General features: G+C 44.1%; 1 protein-coding gene across 4 annotated transcripts in view; it reads right to left on the bottom strand.

Annotated features, from left to right (window-relative positions):
• Window positions 1–16523, bottom strand: part of LOC138683545 (probable global transcription activator SNF2L2) — a 231771-nt gene extending 215248 nt beyond the window's left edge. Inside the window, exons 1-4 of one of the 4 annotated variants that reach the window (XM_069775524.1) lie at window positions 16460–16523; window positions 16084–16228; window positions 14495–14691; window positions 974–1232 (exon numbers count right to left, since the gene is read on the bottom strand). In XM_069775524.1, coding sequence (XP_069631625.1) covers window positions 974–1198 — 225 coding nt within the window. In that variant the 5' untranslated portion in view covers window positions 1199–1232; window positions 14495–14691; window positions 16084–16228; window positions 16460–16523. Of the gene's footprint in view, window positions 1–973; window positions 1235–10088; window positions 10383–14494; window positions 14692–16083; window positions 16229–16459 lie in introns of those variants that run through there. The other 3 variants (XM_069775526.1, XM_069775525.1, XM_069775527.1) reach the window with 3 other exon arrangements.
• Between the last annotated feature and the right edge of the window lie 1307 nt (window positions 16524–17830).

The raw sequence follows: 17830 nt of genomic DNA, 5'->3' as shown, positions 1-17830 counted from the left end.
GGGGAACCACAAGTCATAGGGGTCCATTTGTCTGTGGTACCAGCAACTGGAAAGACTGGAGTGCATGCTTATTGTGTGGGTATGTATGTTAGTGTGTGATTGCTAACATCTATCAAGCCAAACTAGCCAGCAAGTAGATAATCACCAAATAATTATAATGATAATCACCAAAAGGTTTTGAAATTATATCTTGCTTCTGTAAGCAGTTATTGCATACTTATGAAGGTAAAACACCTGTAAAAGTGAAGTTACCATAAATTTACTTCATAATTAAAGATGAGAATTAGTAAGAGAATGTCTTAAAAAAGAAAATTTCAGACATATTTCCTTATAGCAAAAGAAATTGTGTAAGCACACACGTAAATTTAAGCATGACAAGCACTCAAGTCAGATTATTCACATGCTTTAAATTAAATAGTTTTAAATTCCTTAATGAGATGGAGTCTACGTAAATTAATTTGACAATAATTTTTAAATCAACGTGGAAGATGAAACAAATATTTAAGCCTTTTAAGAGATAATAATAAAAATAAATGTTCATGAAAAAAAAAGTCACCCCAGAAAAATATAATATGGAAAAAAATAGTTCCAAACAGATGTCAAAAAAGAACCTTACAAGATCTAACATGTAGGTTTAACTAAAAAAAAATTACTACCAGAATGGTCTTGTAGCACTTCAATTTTATTCTCTAGTGAGGCCTATTCTACTGAAACATGTAGTTTACAAGTTAAGATTTGCATAATTGCTAGCACTGTAGTTCAAATTGGTCTATTAAAAACAAACAAGTTGTGTTTGATCCGATATGTACACCATCTTTAGTAATAAAGATGTAATCAAAGTGTAGCTGCAGTTTTGCATGTGATGTATGAAGTGCAATAGCTTGTTTTGCAGGTCTAAATGTAGTAAAAGTATGCTTTTTAATCAATGGAGAGAAGTCTAGGAAAAAATCTCATTTATTAAAAACAAAATTACCTTATGCCGTTGGTGCATGCCCTCCTGCAGGTAATCAGTAGACCCCATTGTCGGCATAGGATGTGGGACACTGGGCGGTCCAGAACTCGGCCCCATCATGCTGTGTACTGAGCCAGGAGATGGCCCTGGTCCTGGACTAGGTCCTAGAATTGGTCCAGGTGAAGGACCTGGCCCTGGGGAAGGACCAGGATGAAGCATTGTGCCAGGGTCCACTGGTGTAGACATCTATTTTCTGTCTCCTTTTCAATTAACAGAATAGCTCTAATGAAAAGAAAAAAAATAAATAAAACAGAATTTCCATGTGTCATTAGGGTCAGTGGAATATAGCCAGGAAAAAAAACTATACTGGAGACCATTTGGATGGTGAGAAACAAAGACAAAAAAAATTAAAACAGCACCATTCCCCATCCCTCCTTTTCCCAGGCTCAACTTCACTCCTAACTTCTCTACCCCTCCCCGCCAGCAGTGCAGGGGGGATGGGGAATGGGGGGTTACAGTCAGTAGTAACAGTTCCACTCTGCCTGTCCTTCCTCCTCACACTTTTCCCCTGCTCCAGTGAGGGTCCTCTTCATGGGACGCAATTCCTTCAGGAAAATCTGCTCCAGCATGAGCTCTCCGCGGGATGCAGTTCCTTCAGGGACTAGCCAACTGCTCCAGCGTGGGGTCCTCCATAGGCTGCAGTGTGGATATCTGCTCCACCATGGTGACACAGGACATGGAAAAAGGCTGAGGTACCAAATGCCTTCTTTGCATCAGTCTTTACTAGCAAGACCAGCCTTCAGGAATCCCAGATCCCAGAGACCACAGGGAAAGGCTGAAGCAAGGAAGAGGATCAGGTCGGGGATCCTTAAGCAAACTGGATGTACACAAGCCCATAAGCCCTGATGGGATGCACCCATGAGTGCTGAGGGAGCTGGCTGATGTCATTGCAAGGCCACTCTCAATAATCTTTGAACAATCAAGGCGATTGGGAGAGGTGCCTGAGGACTGGAGGAAAGTAAATGTCATCACTCATATCTTCAAGAAGGAGGACCCAGGGAACTACAGGCCAGTCAGCCTCACCTATGATCCCTGGGAAAACGATGCAGCAACTAATTCTGAGAACCATTTCCAGGCACATTAAGGACAAGAAGGTGATCAGGAGTAGTTAGTGTGGATTCACCAAGGGGAGGTTGTCGCATCCCAAAGTTGGAGCGACTCAGGTTCGTGGATTTCCTTTGTCAGAATTAAGGTGAAACGACACCAGGGGAGTTCAAACAACAATCAACATTTATTCAACCTAGCTAACTTTGTCCAAGTACACATGAACTTGTTAATATGAACCTTGCAACATGTCATTAAGCCGCTGTTTGAGAAGAGGAGGGAAGTATAGAAAAATGAAATGGAAAAAGGAACATGAAATGTATCAGGAGGAGAGCCCTCCCGTTGAGTCACGAGGTTCAGAGCAGACCCCCTTGCTTTCTGGACTCCTTCTCAAAGAGGAGCTCAGGGGCGGCTAGATCCACTCCTAGTCTCAGACTTGGTCAACGGTTTATGTTTCAAAGGATGAGGTGTAGGGACTGTGGAAAAGAGAGAAGGAAAAGAGGGAGAGAGAGAAAGAGAGAAAGAAAGAAAGAAAGAAAGAAAGAAAGAAGGGTTTCACCAGTCCTGGGTTCAGCGTTGGTCCAGCCAGCGTAGAGATCCAGTTCCAGAGGGCGCGCGCCGAGGACTCGTTCTCCCTTCTTTTATAGTGTGTTCGATGGTCTCGACATGCGCAGTCCCATTCCCGGGGTTCTCTGGAATCGGTCAGTGAGCTTTGGGGGGGTGTTCATTGCAGAGTTGCCTCTCTTTTTCTGCTGGCATGACCGCTTAAGATAGAAGCACAGTCCCATCCTCTGTGGGGCCTCCTCCTCCAGGCGCTGCTGTGCTCCTTCTCCTGGTCACTTAAGATAAGGACTTGCGGCTTTGGAGAAGCGCGGTCCCACCCTCCGGGGGGCCCTCTCCTTCGGCCACATTGTCCTGTTCACAAAACTCCAGCGTTTTCACAGAGGCCGTTTTCTTCATCAAAGTTCTTCAACGAATGTTTGAGACATTGAATTTGTCAGACCGTCACAGAGGTGAAATGACTATGATGAAATGACTGGCTTAGTAGATGAGGGGAGAGCAGTGGATATGTTCTACATACACTTTCATAAGGTTTTTGGCACTGTCTCCCATAATACCCTCATAGACAAGCTGATGAAGTATGGGCTGGATGAGCAGACAATGAGGTGGATTGAAAACTGGCTGAAGGGATGGGCCCAGAGTGTGGTGATCAGTGGAACAAAGACTAGTTGGAGGCCAGTGACTAGTGGTGTACCCCAGGGGTCAATACCGGGTCTGATACTGTTTAACATCTTCATTAATGATCTGGATGATGGGCTATAAAATAAGCTAGCAAACTCCAAACAAATCTGTCATTATCTCAAACCCTTCAAGCGCCATGTTGGACACCAAAAAAGACTGTTGTGGTTTAACCTCGGTAGGCAGCTAAGCACCACACAGCTGCTCACTTACTCCCCCCACAGTGGGATGGGGGAGAGAATTGGAAGGGTAAAGGTGCGAAAACTCGTAGGTTGAGATAAAGACAATTTAATAGGTAAAGCAAAAGCTGCATGCACAAACAAAACGAATAAGGAATTTATTCACTACATCCTATCAGCAGGTGGATATTTATCCATTTTGAGGAAAGCAGGGCTCCATCATGTGTAACAGTTACTTGGGAAGACAAACGCCATCACTCTGAATGTCCCCCACTTCCTCCTTCTTCCCCCAGCTTTTATTGCTGAGCATGATGTCACATGGTATGGAATATGGTCAGTTGGGGTCAGCTGTCCCAGCTGTGTCCCCTCCCAGCTTCTTGTGTACCCCCAGCCTACTCACTGGTAGGGTGGTGTGAGAAGCAGAAAAGGCCTTGACGCTGTGCAAGCACTGTTCAGCAATAACTAAAACATCAGTGTGTTATCAACGCTGTTTTCAGCACAAATCCAAAACATAGCACCATACAACCTACTATGAAGAAAATTAACTCTATCCCAGCCAAAACCAGTACAGTCAGAGTGTAACCTCAGCAAGTTTGCAGATGAAACAAAACTGGGAGGAGTGGCTGATATGCCAGAGGGTTTCAGCCAACTAGGCTAATGGCATCCTGAGCTGCATTAGGCAAAGCATTGCCAGCAGGTTGAGGGAGGTGATCCTTCCCCTCTCCTCAGCACTGGTGAGGCCACACGTGGAGTCCTGTTTCCAGTTCTGGGCTCCTCAGTACAAGAAAGAAATGGACATACTGGAGAAAGTCCAGAGAAGGGCCACGAAGATGATGAAGGGACTGGAACATCTCTCCTATCAGGAAAGGCTGAGAGAGCTGGGACTGTTCAGCCTAGAGAAAGCTCGGCAGGGATCTTATCAATATATATCAATACCTGAAGGGAGGGTGCAAAGAGGACAGAGCCAGGCTCTTTTCAGTGGTGCCCAGTGACAGGAGAAGAGGCAATGGGCACAAGCTGAAACACAGGAGGTTCCATGTGAACATCAGGAAACACTTTTTTACTGTGAGGGTGACCGAGCACTGGAATAAGTTGCCCAGAGAGGTTGTGGAGTCACCCTCCTTGGAGATATTAAAAAGCCGTCTGTACATGGACCTGGGCAACTGGCTCAAGGTGGCTCTGCTTGAGCAGGGTGGTGGACAAGATGACCTCCAGATGTCCCTTCCAACCTCAACCGTTTTGTGATTCTGTGTATTCACTAGCAAACTTCAAGCTGGACTAGTTGGTAATTAGCACTGGGGGAGGGGGGGCTTAGGTCCGGGCTGGGATATCAGACAGGTAAGGGTCCACGCTGCTATGCCCAGGAGGACTTGCGAATGTGGAGCACTGTGGGATGAGTGTGAGTGCATGGATGTTTGCTAGCAAGCATCAAGCTGGACTAGCTGGTGAGTAGGGGACCCATGAAGCAGGTAAGAGGGCCTGGGATCCAGGCATGGGTATCGGGTGGGCAGAGGGGCCACACTGCTACTCAAGGGATCCCTGAATGTGTGTGTGCTTGTCAATCTACAGTGTTGTGTGTGGGTCTTCACTAGTGACCTCCTATCTCTACCAGCTGAAGAGGAGGAAGGGGACTTGGCTGTCTATGTTTGTTTTATGTGGGTCCTGTATGTAGGTGCTGTTGAAGGCAGCGCCTTGTCTGTGGCAGTCTGTGTGACTGGCCATGTCAGTGTCCTGTGTCCGTGTCTGTTTTTCTAGGATACATGCTCAGCTTTGCTACTGGTTGAACCTGCAAACAGGAAAGTGGTAACCTCATCCCTCAGCCTGGGCAGAGACCCAGGGTCCCTGGGCTGGCCTCCAGCAGCTGGACAAGAGGGAGTCCTGAGCTGGAGCAGCTGGAGGAGGTGGCCCTGCTCCTAACATCACTTAACACAATGTACCCTCCCAGGATTCCCACCAAAGCAGAGAAGAGGCCCACTGAGAAGATGTAATGGAGTAGGATGGTCATTACTGCTGGCTACCCCATTTGCTTGCAAACAAGGAATGTCAGGTTTACAGAACTGCCAACTTTGTTCCTGTCGCAAGTAAAACAGCATTTACCCAATAGACCCAATACTTCAAGCAAGCAAAACACAATTGCATCAAGACCTTATTTGGGTATTCCCCCCCTTACCTACATGTTCTATCAGGACCAAAAATGTTTACTAGGTTCTGTTTATAAACTCCCTTTTGTTATGTTTTATTAGTTACATCTCTATTCTGATTCAAGTGAACAAATTAGAACAAGGGTTGAACTCAATTAAAATTAACTACCTTGGGATCCCACTTTCTTGCAGGATAAGACATGTTGATACCTGTGATGCTTTTCTCTTAAAAAAAAAATAAATTCATAGCAGAACACCACAGGGGCTAATTAGCACCCCACAATCCCACAGCATCACCAACAAAAGGAATCACATTTTAAAATGATCAGAAATGTATATATCATGTCAAAGCTTCTTAGAAGGGGCCTAGCAATTCAGCTGTATGACAGATGAGACAGAGCAAAAGGAAGTTTTATAAGACAAAAATCACTATGTTGAAAAATATAGCAGCTAGTAGACATTCAAGGATCACCTCCTCTGAACTCAAGAACGATCCATCCCGATGAGCAGGAAAACATGCAAAGGCAGCAGAATGTACTGCCTGCATGGATGTACAAGGAGCTCCTGACTAAACTCAAACATAAAAAGGAAGCATACAGGAGGTGGAAGCAGGGTCAGGTGACTCAGGAGGAATACAGAGACACTGTGTGAGCATGCAGGCATGGGGTTAGGAAAGCCAAAGCTCATCTAGAGTTGAATCTGTCAAGGGACATGAAGGGCAGCAAGAAGGGCTTCTACAGCTATAACAGCAGCAAAAGGAAAGCTAAAGAAAATGTGGGCAAGGGAGCTGGTGAAAAGGGACGTGAAAAAGGCTGAGGTGCTCATTGCCTTCTTCACCTCAGCCTTTGCTGTTAAGACCAGTCTTTAGGAATCTCAGGCCCCTGAGACCGGGGGGAAACTCTAGAGCAAGGAAGACTTACCCCCAGTAGAGGAGGATCAAGTTTGGGAAACATAAAAAATTAGACATACACAAGTCCATGGGCCCTGACAGGAATGCACCCACAAGTACTGAGGGAGCTGGCTGATGTCATTGCAATGCCACACTCAATTATCTTTGAAAGGTCAGGGAAAATTTTGATAGAAATCAAAATATGATAGTCAAATGTTGTTTAAAAAGCCTTGTTTTTTATTGCATTATACTTATTATAGGATAAGTGACCATGGCCAGGTACCCTTATTATAAAACTGCTTTCAAAGTCAAGTAAAAGCAGCAAATAGGCTAAGCCTATCTAATGGCCAGTTGCCACTAAAGGGGGTGTTACTACCTCCTCCTTTGTGCTGGCACACATCTGACCCTACAGCAAGTCAGTTGAGGAACCCAAATCAGCAGAAATTTACTTTTTGCGGGGTTAGTTTTCTGCTGGTTTAGCTTCTCAGATAATGAAATTACTGTGTTATCAGACATGTGGAACTGGTGCCACTAGGAGGAAGGGAGAAGTATCAAGAAACAGGACTGATCTTGTTGGCAGCAACTGACCAGCAGTTTTATAAAAGGATGGCATCTGTGTTGCAATACGCTGATTTTAGTAGACTAGAAATTCCAACTGTTAGACACTGATAAGAGTTTTCAGAAAGCTAGAAAAGCAGACCGATTCTAACTTGTAGCCTGCCTCAATTTTTGTTAAGTACAAGTAACTAAAAAAATAGTAGTTGGTTCTCCAGCAAGTTGAAGCCCTATAATTCATTTTCTGGGCTCTTAGCATTGTATAAACCACTTAAGCTGTGTTCTCACGGTTTGTGACACTCAGCAAACCCCTCAAGTGAATTACAGCTGTGTTCACTCTAAAGCAGTCTTGTCTTTCGTGTGTTTCACTTGATGTTATGATTGCATAGACCTAATCAGGAATGTCCTTAAGTAAATATTTAAATACAAAAAAAAGTCACATAACAGTCTTAATCTTTTTTATATTTATTTTCTTGTATTATCCTGAATTTTGTAAATAAGAATCACAATGGTTGAGGCTGGAAGGGACCTCGGGAGGTCATCTGGTCTGGATGACAGGACTGGATCCAGTATTGATCCCTGGGGTACACACGCACACCAGATTTGGGGAAGATGCAGACACTCACGCCCCACCAAGCACTCACACACACAGATGTAGGTCTCACCAGTAGCTGGCACTTAGTCCTTGCAGTACACATACACACAGGATAGAGAGTGAGATTACGCAGCAAGATAGTTAAGAAAACATTTAATAAGTAGATATAAGAAGATAGGACTGACTGCAGTGATCAGGCACAGAGCTCAGCCAGACAAGCGTACTGACTGGCCCCGTTTTACACTTTTTTATACCCCATTCTGCCTACCCCCCCCCCCCCCCCTTTTTGTTCCTCCCTGCTCCCCCTTCCCCCTGCACATTCTTTCATGGGTTTGTACAGCTCTATCAATTCCTGCACTTCTTCCAGTCTGGTGTCCAGGATCCTCCTCCTCCCCCCCCCCTTTACAATCTTATCAGTTGCAAAGTCCAGGTTGATCTTCCTGGAAGTGGCACCTGTATTTTCTTCTTGATATCCCATTAGTTTGTGTGACTGGCAAGGTTTCCTTTCTTGTCATTGTCTCCATGTTTGTTTTGTCAGGTCTGCATCTCTGCATATTTTGTTTCTGTTTTCCCCCTTTTTACCTTAGTTTCCCAATTGACAAGGTCCCCAATGAGATAACCTTGCTGGAATAAACATTCTCACATACCCTCATAATTAGTGTGACTGACCAGGTTTGGTTCTCATCACCGCCTCCCTTATCATTTGTCAGTCAAGTTTGTGTCCCAGTATGTTCTTGTTGTATTGGTTTTATGTGGCAAGGTTTTGGTAGCGGGGGGGGTTACAGGGGTGACTCCTGTAAGAAGCTGCTGGAAGCTTCCCCTGTGTTCGAGAGAGAGCGAGCCTATACCAGCTGGCTCTAAGATGGACCCGCCGCCGGCCAAGGCCGAGCCAATCAGTGATAGTGGTAACGCCTCTGTGATAACATTTTTAAGAAGGAAAAAAAAGTTGGGACGCGGAAAACAGCCACCGGAGAGAGGAGTGAGAACATGTAAGAGAAATAAGCCTGCGGACACCAAGGTCAGTGCAGAAGGAGGGGGGAGGAGATGCTCCAGGCGCCGGAGCGAAGATTCCCCTGCAGCCCGTGGTGAAGACCCTGGTGAGGCAGGCTGTCCCCCTGCAGTCCAGGGAGGTCCATGGTGGGGCAGATATCCACCTGCAGCCCGTGGAGGTCCCCACGCCGGAGCAGGTGGGTTCCCGAAGGAGGCTGTGACCCTGTGGGAACCCTGCGCTGGAGCAGGTTCCTGGCAGGACCTGCGGATCTGTGGAGAGAGGAGCCCACGGAGCAGGTTTTCTGGCAGGACTTGTGACCCCGTGGGGGACCCACGCTGGAGCAGTCTGTGCCTGAAGGACTGCACACCGTGGAAAGGACCCATGCTGGAGCAGTTCGTGAAGAACTGCAGCCCGTGGGAATGGCCCACGTTGGAGAAAGTTCGTGGAGGACTGTCTCCCGTGGGTGGGACCCCACGTTGGAGCAGGGGAAGAGTGTGATGAGCCCTCGCCCTGAGGAGGTGAAGCGGCAGAAAATAACATGTGATGACCGTAAACCCCACCCCTGTCCCCCTTGTGCCGCTGGGGGGGCTTGGTGGAGAAATCCGGGAGTGAAGTTGTGCCCGGGAAGAAGGGAGGGGTGGAGGGAAGGTGTTCTGAGATTTCGTTTTATTTCTCATTTACCTTACTCTGGCTGATTTGTAATAAAAAGTGAGCTAATTTTCCCTAAGCTGAGTCTGTTTTGCCCGTGATGGTAATTAGTGAATGATCTCTCCTGTCCTTATCTCGACCCGCAAGCTTTTTGTTATATTTTTCTCTCCCCTGTCCAGCTGAGGATGGGGGAGTGATAGAACGGCTTTGGTGGGCACCTGGCGTCCAGCCAGGGTCAACCCATCACACTTGTTTATGGCTTCCTCCTTTTCTTATCATCCCTTGTTGAAAAATGTCCTTGACCATATACCCTTAACGGAGCATACACTCTCCTTCCACATACCCTTACACTTCTACTTGTCTGTTCTGTACTTGACTTGTGCTAGCCAGGATGTCAATTGCAATGTGGATTCATACTAGTTGTTTAGAAACTGGTTTCAGACCACTTATATCAGAAAATAAGCAGAGTCAGTTATTGCCAACTGTGGATTGTGATAGATCCAAATATTGAAGGTGGAATGCTTGTTCTTCTGCTGTAAGTTCTACAAGGACAGAGCATGGGTCAGGGAGACCAGCTAGGCCTTAGAAAGGACTGGAAGAAAGCAAGTATCACTCCCATCTTCAAGAATGGCAAGGAGGATCTGGGGAACTACAGCCTGGACAGCCTCACCTCAATCCCCGAGAAAGGTGATAGAGCACCTAATCCTGGAAAGTATTTCCAAGCATATGAAGGACAAAAAGGTGATTGGGAGTACTCAGCATGGATTCATGAAGGTGAAACCATGCTTAACTCACCCAATAGCCTTCTACAATGAGATGACTGGCACAGGAGATGAGGAGAGAGCAGAGGATGTTGTTCATCTTGACTTTAGCAAGGCCTTTGACACTGTCTTCCATACCATCCTCGCAAACCAACCAATGAAGCCCAGACTAGTAGAGTGGACAGCGAGGTTGACTGAAAACTGCCTGAACTGCTAGGCTCAGAGCATTGTGATCAGCAGTACAAAGTTCAGTTGGAGGCCAGTCACTATTGGTATGCCCCAGGGGTCAATATTGGGTCCAGTCCTGTTTAACATCTTCATTAATAACCTGAATGATGGGACAGAGCATACCCTCAGTAAATATGCAGATGATACAGAACTGGGAAGAGCGGCTGATACACCAGAGTTGTGCCGCCATTCAGAGGGACCTGGACAGGCTAGAGAAATGGGCAGACAGGAATCTCATTAAGTTCAGCTAAGGGAAATGCCCAGTCCTGCCCCTGAGGAGGAATAACACCATGCACCAGTATAGGCTTGGGGCTGACTAGCTGGAAAACAGCTTTGCAGAGAAAGACCTGGGGGTCCTGGTGGACACCAAGTTGAGTGTGAGTCCATAATGTGCCCTTGTGGCAAAGGTGGCCAACAGAACCCTGAATTACATTAGGGAGAGCATCACCAGCAGGTCAAGGGAGGTGATCCTTCCACTCTACTCAGCACTGGTGAAACCCCAACTGGAGTACCATGTCCAGTTCTGGGCTTCCCAGTACAAGACAGACATGGACATACTGGAGCAAGTCCACTGAAGGGCCACAAAGATGATTATGGGATTGGAGCATCTCTCATACAAAGAGAGGCTAAACAATCCCAGCTCTCAGGCTCAAGAGGAGGAAGCTCAGGAGGAATCTTATCAATGTGTCTAAATACCTGAGAGGGGGGTATAAAGGAAATGGAGCCAGTCTCTTCTCAGTGGTACCCAAGTGAAAGGACAAGAATCAATGGACACAAATTAAGATACAAGAAATTGCACTTAAATGTAAGGAAAAAATATTACTGTGAAGATGGTCAAAGATTGGACCAAGTTGCCCAGAAAGGTTGTGGAGTCTCCCTCCTTGATATTAGAAACCCAACTGGACACAGCCCTGAGCAACCTGCTGTAGTTGACCCTTTGAGCAGGGGGGGGTGGACTAAACAATCACCAGAAGTCCCTTCCAACCTCAGCAATTCTATGATTATTGATCAGGCAACAAACCACCACTACTTTGAAATTCACAACCAGCAGGACACCCCAAAAGTTTCAGAAATGGCAGACTACTTTGGCACAAGACGGTTGCACTGACTCTAGCAACACATAGAGCAATAAGTATTTTCAATTCCTCTGTTAATTTCTCCTTGCTATCTAATATAACTTTTGTCTTTTTCCAGCCTGAATCAACCCCAAATGACTCTCAGCCACAGGGTGGTTTTGATCAGATCCCCCGCCTTAGCAAGATATTGGAAAACAAGTAAACTGCACCATTTAGATCTGATGAAAAGGCAATGTAGACCCAAGCTTCAGCTGCATGCTGATAGCATGTTACTGTGCAGATCACATTCCCTTATCTTTAAATCTACAGGAAAATAATTACAGTCCACCTCCCCCCTCCAACTGAAGTCACAATCCACAGGTGCTTTTGAAAAAAAAAAAACATTATGAAATCACAACACACTGTCACTGAAAACAGGAAAGCTTGGAGCCACCTTTCTTACATCATGAAAAATACAAAATGACACTATGAATGTTTCATGATATTTGCTTGATTTACTAACTATAACCAAAACTAAGATTCTGGAAGTTTAAGAACTGATAATAGGAAGACAGCTCACTATAATTAGAACAAGTAACTTACAAGTCAGTGTTGTGCATTTTAGATCCCCATAAAACACCATTTGTTAAATAACATTTATCAGGCCCTAATTATTGCCATTCCAGGGTCAAACAATGATTCAATCAATGAACACAAAGTGTATATGAAACAATATAAAAACAGAAAAAATGAAAGAGATCTTCAACTGACATAAACTAGTGTTATTCAATTTACATAACAGGAGCTAAACTCATAAAAGTTCACTCTTGGAAGGCAACTTGCAGTTTTGCATACAAACCATAGAATCAGAAATACATCACCTCAGTTCTTTATCCAGATGCTTAGGACAGAGACAAACAAGCTCTGTACACTGTCCCAGCTTTTTCTCCAGCCCTCTGTCAGAGATCACCATTCTCACCCACAGTAGAGTGAATAGAATGGGTTGTGTACATGCATCAGAGACATTTCAGTGTGGAGGTCAAATAACATAAGGCTTTTTTACAAAAAGAGACTGTTTACTTTTGGATAGTTCTAGTAGTGCCCACCTCCAACTCTTTCCCAATCCTCTTGTAGAAGCTCATCCCTACTGTCTAGTTGTTTTGGTTTCTCATTAAGCAGTTTCTGAAGCACTGTAAATTATAGCCTAAGTTATTTAATAAAACAAAAATCAGCACCAAGAAAAGAGTGGCTAACAGCTAGGGGCTGGATCTACAACAGCCATCCCAAGGGAAGTCATCAAGAGTCAGTTTCCATAGAAGATGAGCATAAGCAATGTTATCAAATTTTTCACTGAAGAAGTTGAGGCATGTGTATATGATCCCTTTTAACAGCTTTGCTACAGAAGGCAATAACTTTCAGGAAAAGGGTAAAGTAGATAGTTGGAGTTAAGAGTATAAGGAACTACTTCTTTACCACATATCAATATTCACAACACTCTGCCAGTGCCTAAAAATCAAGTCTACACTTGGAGTAGCACTATTCAGTGCTACATGTGCAGATTTTACTCTACTTTTACAGGACAGAAGACTCACTCATTACTTTGCTGACTGTTTAGGGATCAAGAGGAAGCAGAGAGAAAGAGATGCTCGTACAAAAAGTGATAGTTGTGGGGTTTTTTCTGACAATTAAAATCTTTTTCAATCTCAATCTTATTATCCTATATATTTGCAAACTATCAAAGCTGTGCAAAAAAGGCATAAACTTCTACATGCTTCCATTTTCATGGCAAATGATCTTTATGTTGTAATTTTCCATTTATTACTCCCACTAGAGGATCAATCTGAAATAAAAATCTGAAATGAAGGAGCACAGAAGAGGTGGAGGTCAAGGACACTATATGGAGATCAATTGCAGTAGGAAACAAAAAATATAATGAGTATTGCAATGATTTGTAAAAATGGTCTAATTTGCTGCTAAATTAAAATTCCCTTTTAGAAAGAAGGGCCTTCATTTATATAACAATACACTGACTCACACAAAAAAGGCTGTCAGCCTTGACATGTAACTGTCATAATACTAAAGGAAGAAAGTTTTGGTGTAACATTTATTGCCTCAATCTCAGGGGTTATGGTTAGATGTAACACTGAAGAAAGATCTAAATATACAGGAAAGATGGCAAATGGAATGATGCTGTAAATGACATGAGTTCCATATCATTTAAAGAGAAAACAAACACAAGATTTAGTTTGCTACAATTAAGAAAAAAAAAAATCAGCCATATATCTTCAACTGTTCAGCCAATTACTTACCTGTCTAAAATATTCATCAAAGACCTTCTTAGAAAGAATGGAGTTCATCTAATGTTTTGAAATGTTGGACATCAAAAAAAAATTTGAACATTAAAAAAAACTAAACAGAGAATATAAAGGAAAAAAATCAACTCCAGTGTAACCTATTTAATCATACTGAGGTTACAGCACAGTATTTATTCAATAATATTTACACTCACTTTAAAAATAATTTTTAAAAATCTGATTCTTTAGAATATCTTTTAAAAAAATCTGATTCCAATTATAGGTTAAAAAAAAATTTCCATTGCGTATATTTTGTTTCTCCTTAATCATAAATTTTGTTTGGGCATTAAAAAGACAAATTTATAAACTCCATTCTTCCCCTAGCAAATATAAAGGGCTTCCTTAAACATGGTCAGGGGAAGTACCATTTGTTTTATCTACATACAAACTTCATATAAATAATATTAAAATAAAATAAAATAATAATAAATAAAAAAAAGGATCCAAACTCAATCACTCCCTTCCCCCCTACACACAAAGAGACTGGATCATTAGAGATCACAAGTTTCCCACTCTGATTGTCTTCATTAAACAGTAAGCTTTTTCTTTTAAAACCCCAACATGAATTTTCCAGAATTACTGGGGAACATACAGGCCTCAACTTTATAACTGTAACACACCCCAGCACCTCCATCTACAAACTCACAAGTGACATGCAAGCACATTTAGCAGAACTATATTTCCTTCCTAGGAAGTTTTAGCCCCAATCAAGAGGATCTCAAAATCGATTTTGAAAGAGGCAGTCCTGCTTTCTTCTCTCACTCTACAAAGCAATGGCTGCACTGCTTTTCCTGGTGGGTTACCTTGATGAAGTGACACCCAAAAGTTAGATCTAAGCATGCACAACTTGGGTTAAGAGCCAGATGCATGGACAGGAAGCACATTTCATGGCAAAACTAGGCCTGCCTCTCCTCCTCTTCTTCCGTCATCATGTCACACCAATCAAACACGTCCATAAATGTGTAAGTCTGTCTTTGGCTGCTGTGACTTCCCGATTCCCCTGCATATGCGTTCAGCAGCGGAGAAAGAAAGAAAGAAAGACAAAAAAACCCCACTACCACAAAAAAAGCCAAAACACACACACAAACAAAACAAAACAAACCCAAACAAAAAAAAACTCAAAAAACACCCCCAGCAACCACAAAACACTGCCTTTCTCTCTCCAGAGAGAGACAGGCTGTAACTGCTCTCCTCCTCCAGGCTGACTCAGCACACAGCACCCAATAACAAACTGGAACACTCCCGAAAGCCCCATTTTCTCCTTACCTCCTCTTAACCACCGGGGGGGGGGGGAACAGAAACATAAACCCACCTTTTTGTGTGTGTGTGCAAAGAACAAGATCCCTATCCCAACAGGATGATGAGAATCACATCTTTACAAAGAACTTGCATCTATATTAATATAAGCATGTATGTATTCCCCCCCCAAAAAAGGCAGATTTTCCTTGCATACCGGAAATAATATGCAAATTGCACGGAAGACAATTATAAATTTGTAAACGCATGTTGTTTTATGCCACTCTTTGTTCCTCAGACTACTTCAAGGTGCGGGGGGGGGGGGACGACGGGACAGGACGGGGGGACGGACACACTTGCTTTTTTTCCCCAGGAAAAAAAGAGAATGAGAGCAGCTATTTTAGGAAATTAAATCACAACATTTTTACAGCAGGAGTGACTTGACTGTGCAATTAAAACCAGAGACTGAAAGATACTAAAATGAAAGGCAACAGGAGCTGCAGCCTTGGTTATTGAAACCCCCGTTCCCCATTCTTCCGCGTGTTTGTATGTTTGGGGCAGTCAGACAGGGAGATTATCCAGCTCACAGCCTCCTTGGCATTGCTAGTTAATGCTGCTGCTCTAACAAGCAACACCACTCCTCACACGCAGCTCTTTCCACTCCTCTCTCCTCAGCGACATCTACTTAATTCTTTGCAATAGAAGACAACAATGCCATTACAAAACACTCACAAAGCACAGCATTTGTTCTCCCATTCCCCAAGACAGAAGGCAACGAATTTCAAAGTGCAACGTTCAGCTGCATGCAATAAATCTAACCCTTCTGCTCAAAAGACTGGAAGATTATAATCCCCCTCCCAACATACTCTGTTTAGAGCCACTAAAATATAAATCAATCAATTAATGCAGGGGAAAAAAAAATTAAAAAAGACAAGACCAACTCCCAGCCCCATCATAGCTGCTGAACTACTCCTGAAGAGGCTGTTGCATCCGGGATCTATTTCTGTTTAGACTGCTTTGCCCAGAGCCTTTTAAACGCTCGCTTCAGACGCAATACTAAAGGATTACAAAAGCAGCTGATTATTATCTTAATTTTTCAGACACTTTCTTTAAAAATTACATATACACACAGAAAGATTGATAAATACATGTACACACCATTCGCTGCTTCCTCTTCCTTCTCCCTGTTGGTGCAGCTGACTTGCAAATCAGGAAGAAGGTTGGTGATTTTATTCTTATTAGAGATTTACATTATGATTATTCCAGAAATGCTGGATCAAAACTTTTTTTCTCTTCACCCACTGAAAAATATAAATATTTTTGGAGAAATGGAAGTTGTAGATGGCAGAAAGGAATGAAAAGAAGGCACATAATAATCCTTGAAAGCAGCAGGCATATTTTTTAAAGAGTGAAAGTCGGCATGATGCGTGCTTACATAATTATTAATAATAAATTATTTTTAAAAAAACTATAATGGAAAAGCTTGAGAGTATACATGGGAAGGGGGGGATGAAATCGTAAATTACAGTTACCTTGCTTTGGAAGAATGTTATGTTGAACGGCTTCCCTCTCTGAGAGTCACTCAGAATACAAAACCAGAGAGGGATGAGATTATGACTTCATTGATGACAACTATCCCCTCCTCCTGTCTCGTCCCACCACTTCTCCAACCCGACACCATCACTCAAGAAAAGGGTTCTCCCATTGGTTCACCTCAAGGAGGGCACCCGCCTCTTGTTCAGAAAGGGCGATCCGATTGAGACTCATTAACTGTTTTTTAGCCTGGAACAGAGGGAGTGGGGCTGCATTAGGAAGAGCATTGCCAGCAGGTCGAGGGAGGTGATCATTCCCCTCTACTCAGCACTGGCGAGGCCAGTATCCCCAAGTCCTTCTCCGCATTGTGCTGCACCTTGGCCTTCCTGACCCTATCCCTACACAACTGGGCAGTGTCCCTATACTCTCTCCAGGATACCTGTCCTTGCTTCCACTGCCTGTGCATTTCCTTCTTGCCCTTTAGTTTGACCAGCAGGTCTTGACTCAGCCATGCTGGTCTTTTGCCTTCCTTTCCTGATTTCTTACATGTGGGGATCGAGAGCTCTTGCGCTCTGTGGAAAGCGTCCTTAAAGATCTGCCAGCTCTGTTCTGCTCCCTTGTCCCTGAGGGCAGTTTCCCAGGGGGTCCCATTGACTAACTCCTTGAACAGCTGGAAGTTTGCTTTCCTAAAATCCAGGGTCCTGACTTTACTCCTTGCCTGTCCCATATCCCTCAGGACTGCAAACTCCACCAGTGCACAATCACTGCAGCCCAGGCTGCCTCCAATCTTGACGTCACCAATTAGCTCACTTGCGTTGGTGACCAACAGGTCCAGTAACGCATCCCCTCTGGTAGGGCTGTCTATTACCTGGCCTAAGAAGTTATCCTCAACGCACTCCAGGAGTCTCTTGCATTGCCTACAGCTCGCTGTGCTACTTTTCCAGCAGATGTCAGGGTGATTGAAGTCCCCTGGCAGGATGAGAGCCTGCGAGCGCGATGCCTCCTGTAGCTGGAGTAAGAAGGCTTCGTCAATAGGCTCCCCTTGATCAAGCAGCCTGTAGTAAACACCAGCCACAAGGTTCCCTTTGTTGCCTCGGTCTCTAATTCTTACCCATAAGCTTTCAACCTGCTCGTGGCTATTCTTCAGAGACAGCTCTTCACAATCTATCCATTTCTTGACATAGAGGGCAACCCCTCCGTCCCTCCTTCCTCACCTGTCCCTTCTGAACAGCTTGTAGCCATTGATAGCAGCGCTCCAGTCATGGGATTCGTCCCACCAAGTTTCAGTAATGGCAACTAGGTGGTAGCTTTCTAGCAGCACGGTGGCTTCCAGCTCTTCCTGTTTGTTGCCCATGCTGCATGTATTGGTG

Source organism: Haliaeetus albicilla, chromosome W (assembly GCF_947461875.1).
Source record: "Haliaeetus albicilla chromosome W, bHalAlb1.1, whole genome shotgun sequence".
In the NCBI taxonomy this organism is placed as follows: Eukaryota; Metazoa; Chordata; class Aves; order Accipitriformes; family Accipitridae; genus Haliaeetus; species Haliaeetus albicilla.
This window is presented reverse-complemented; position numbering and strand designations above follow the sequence as displayed.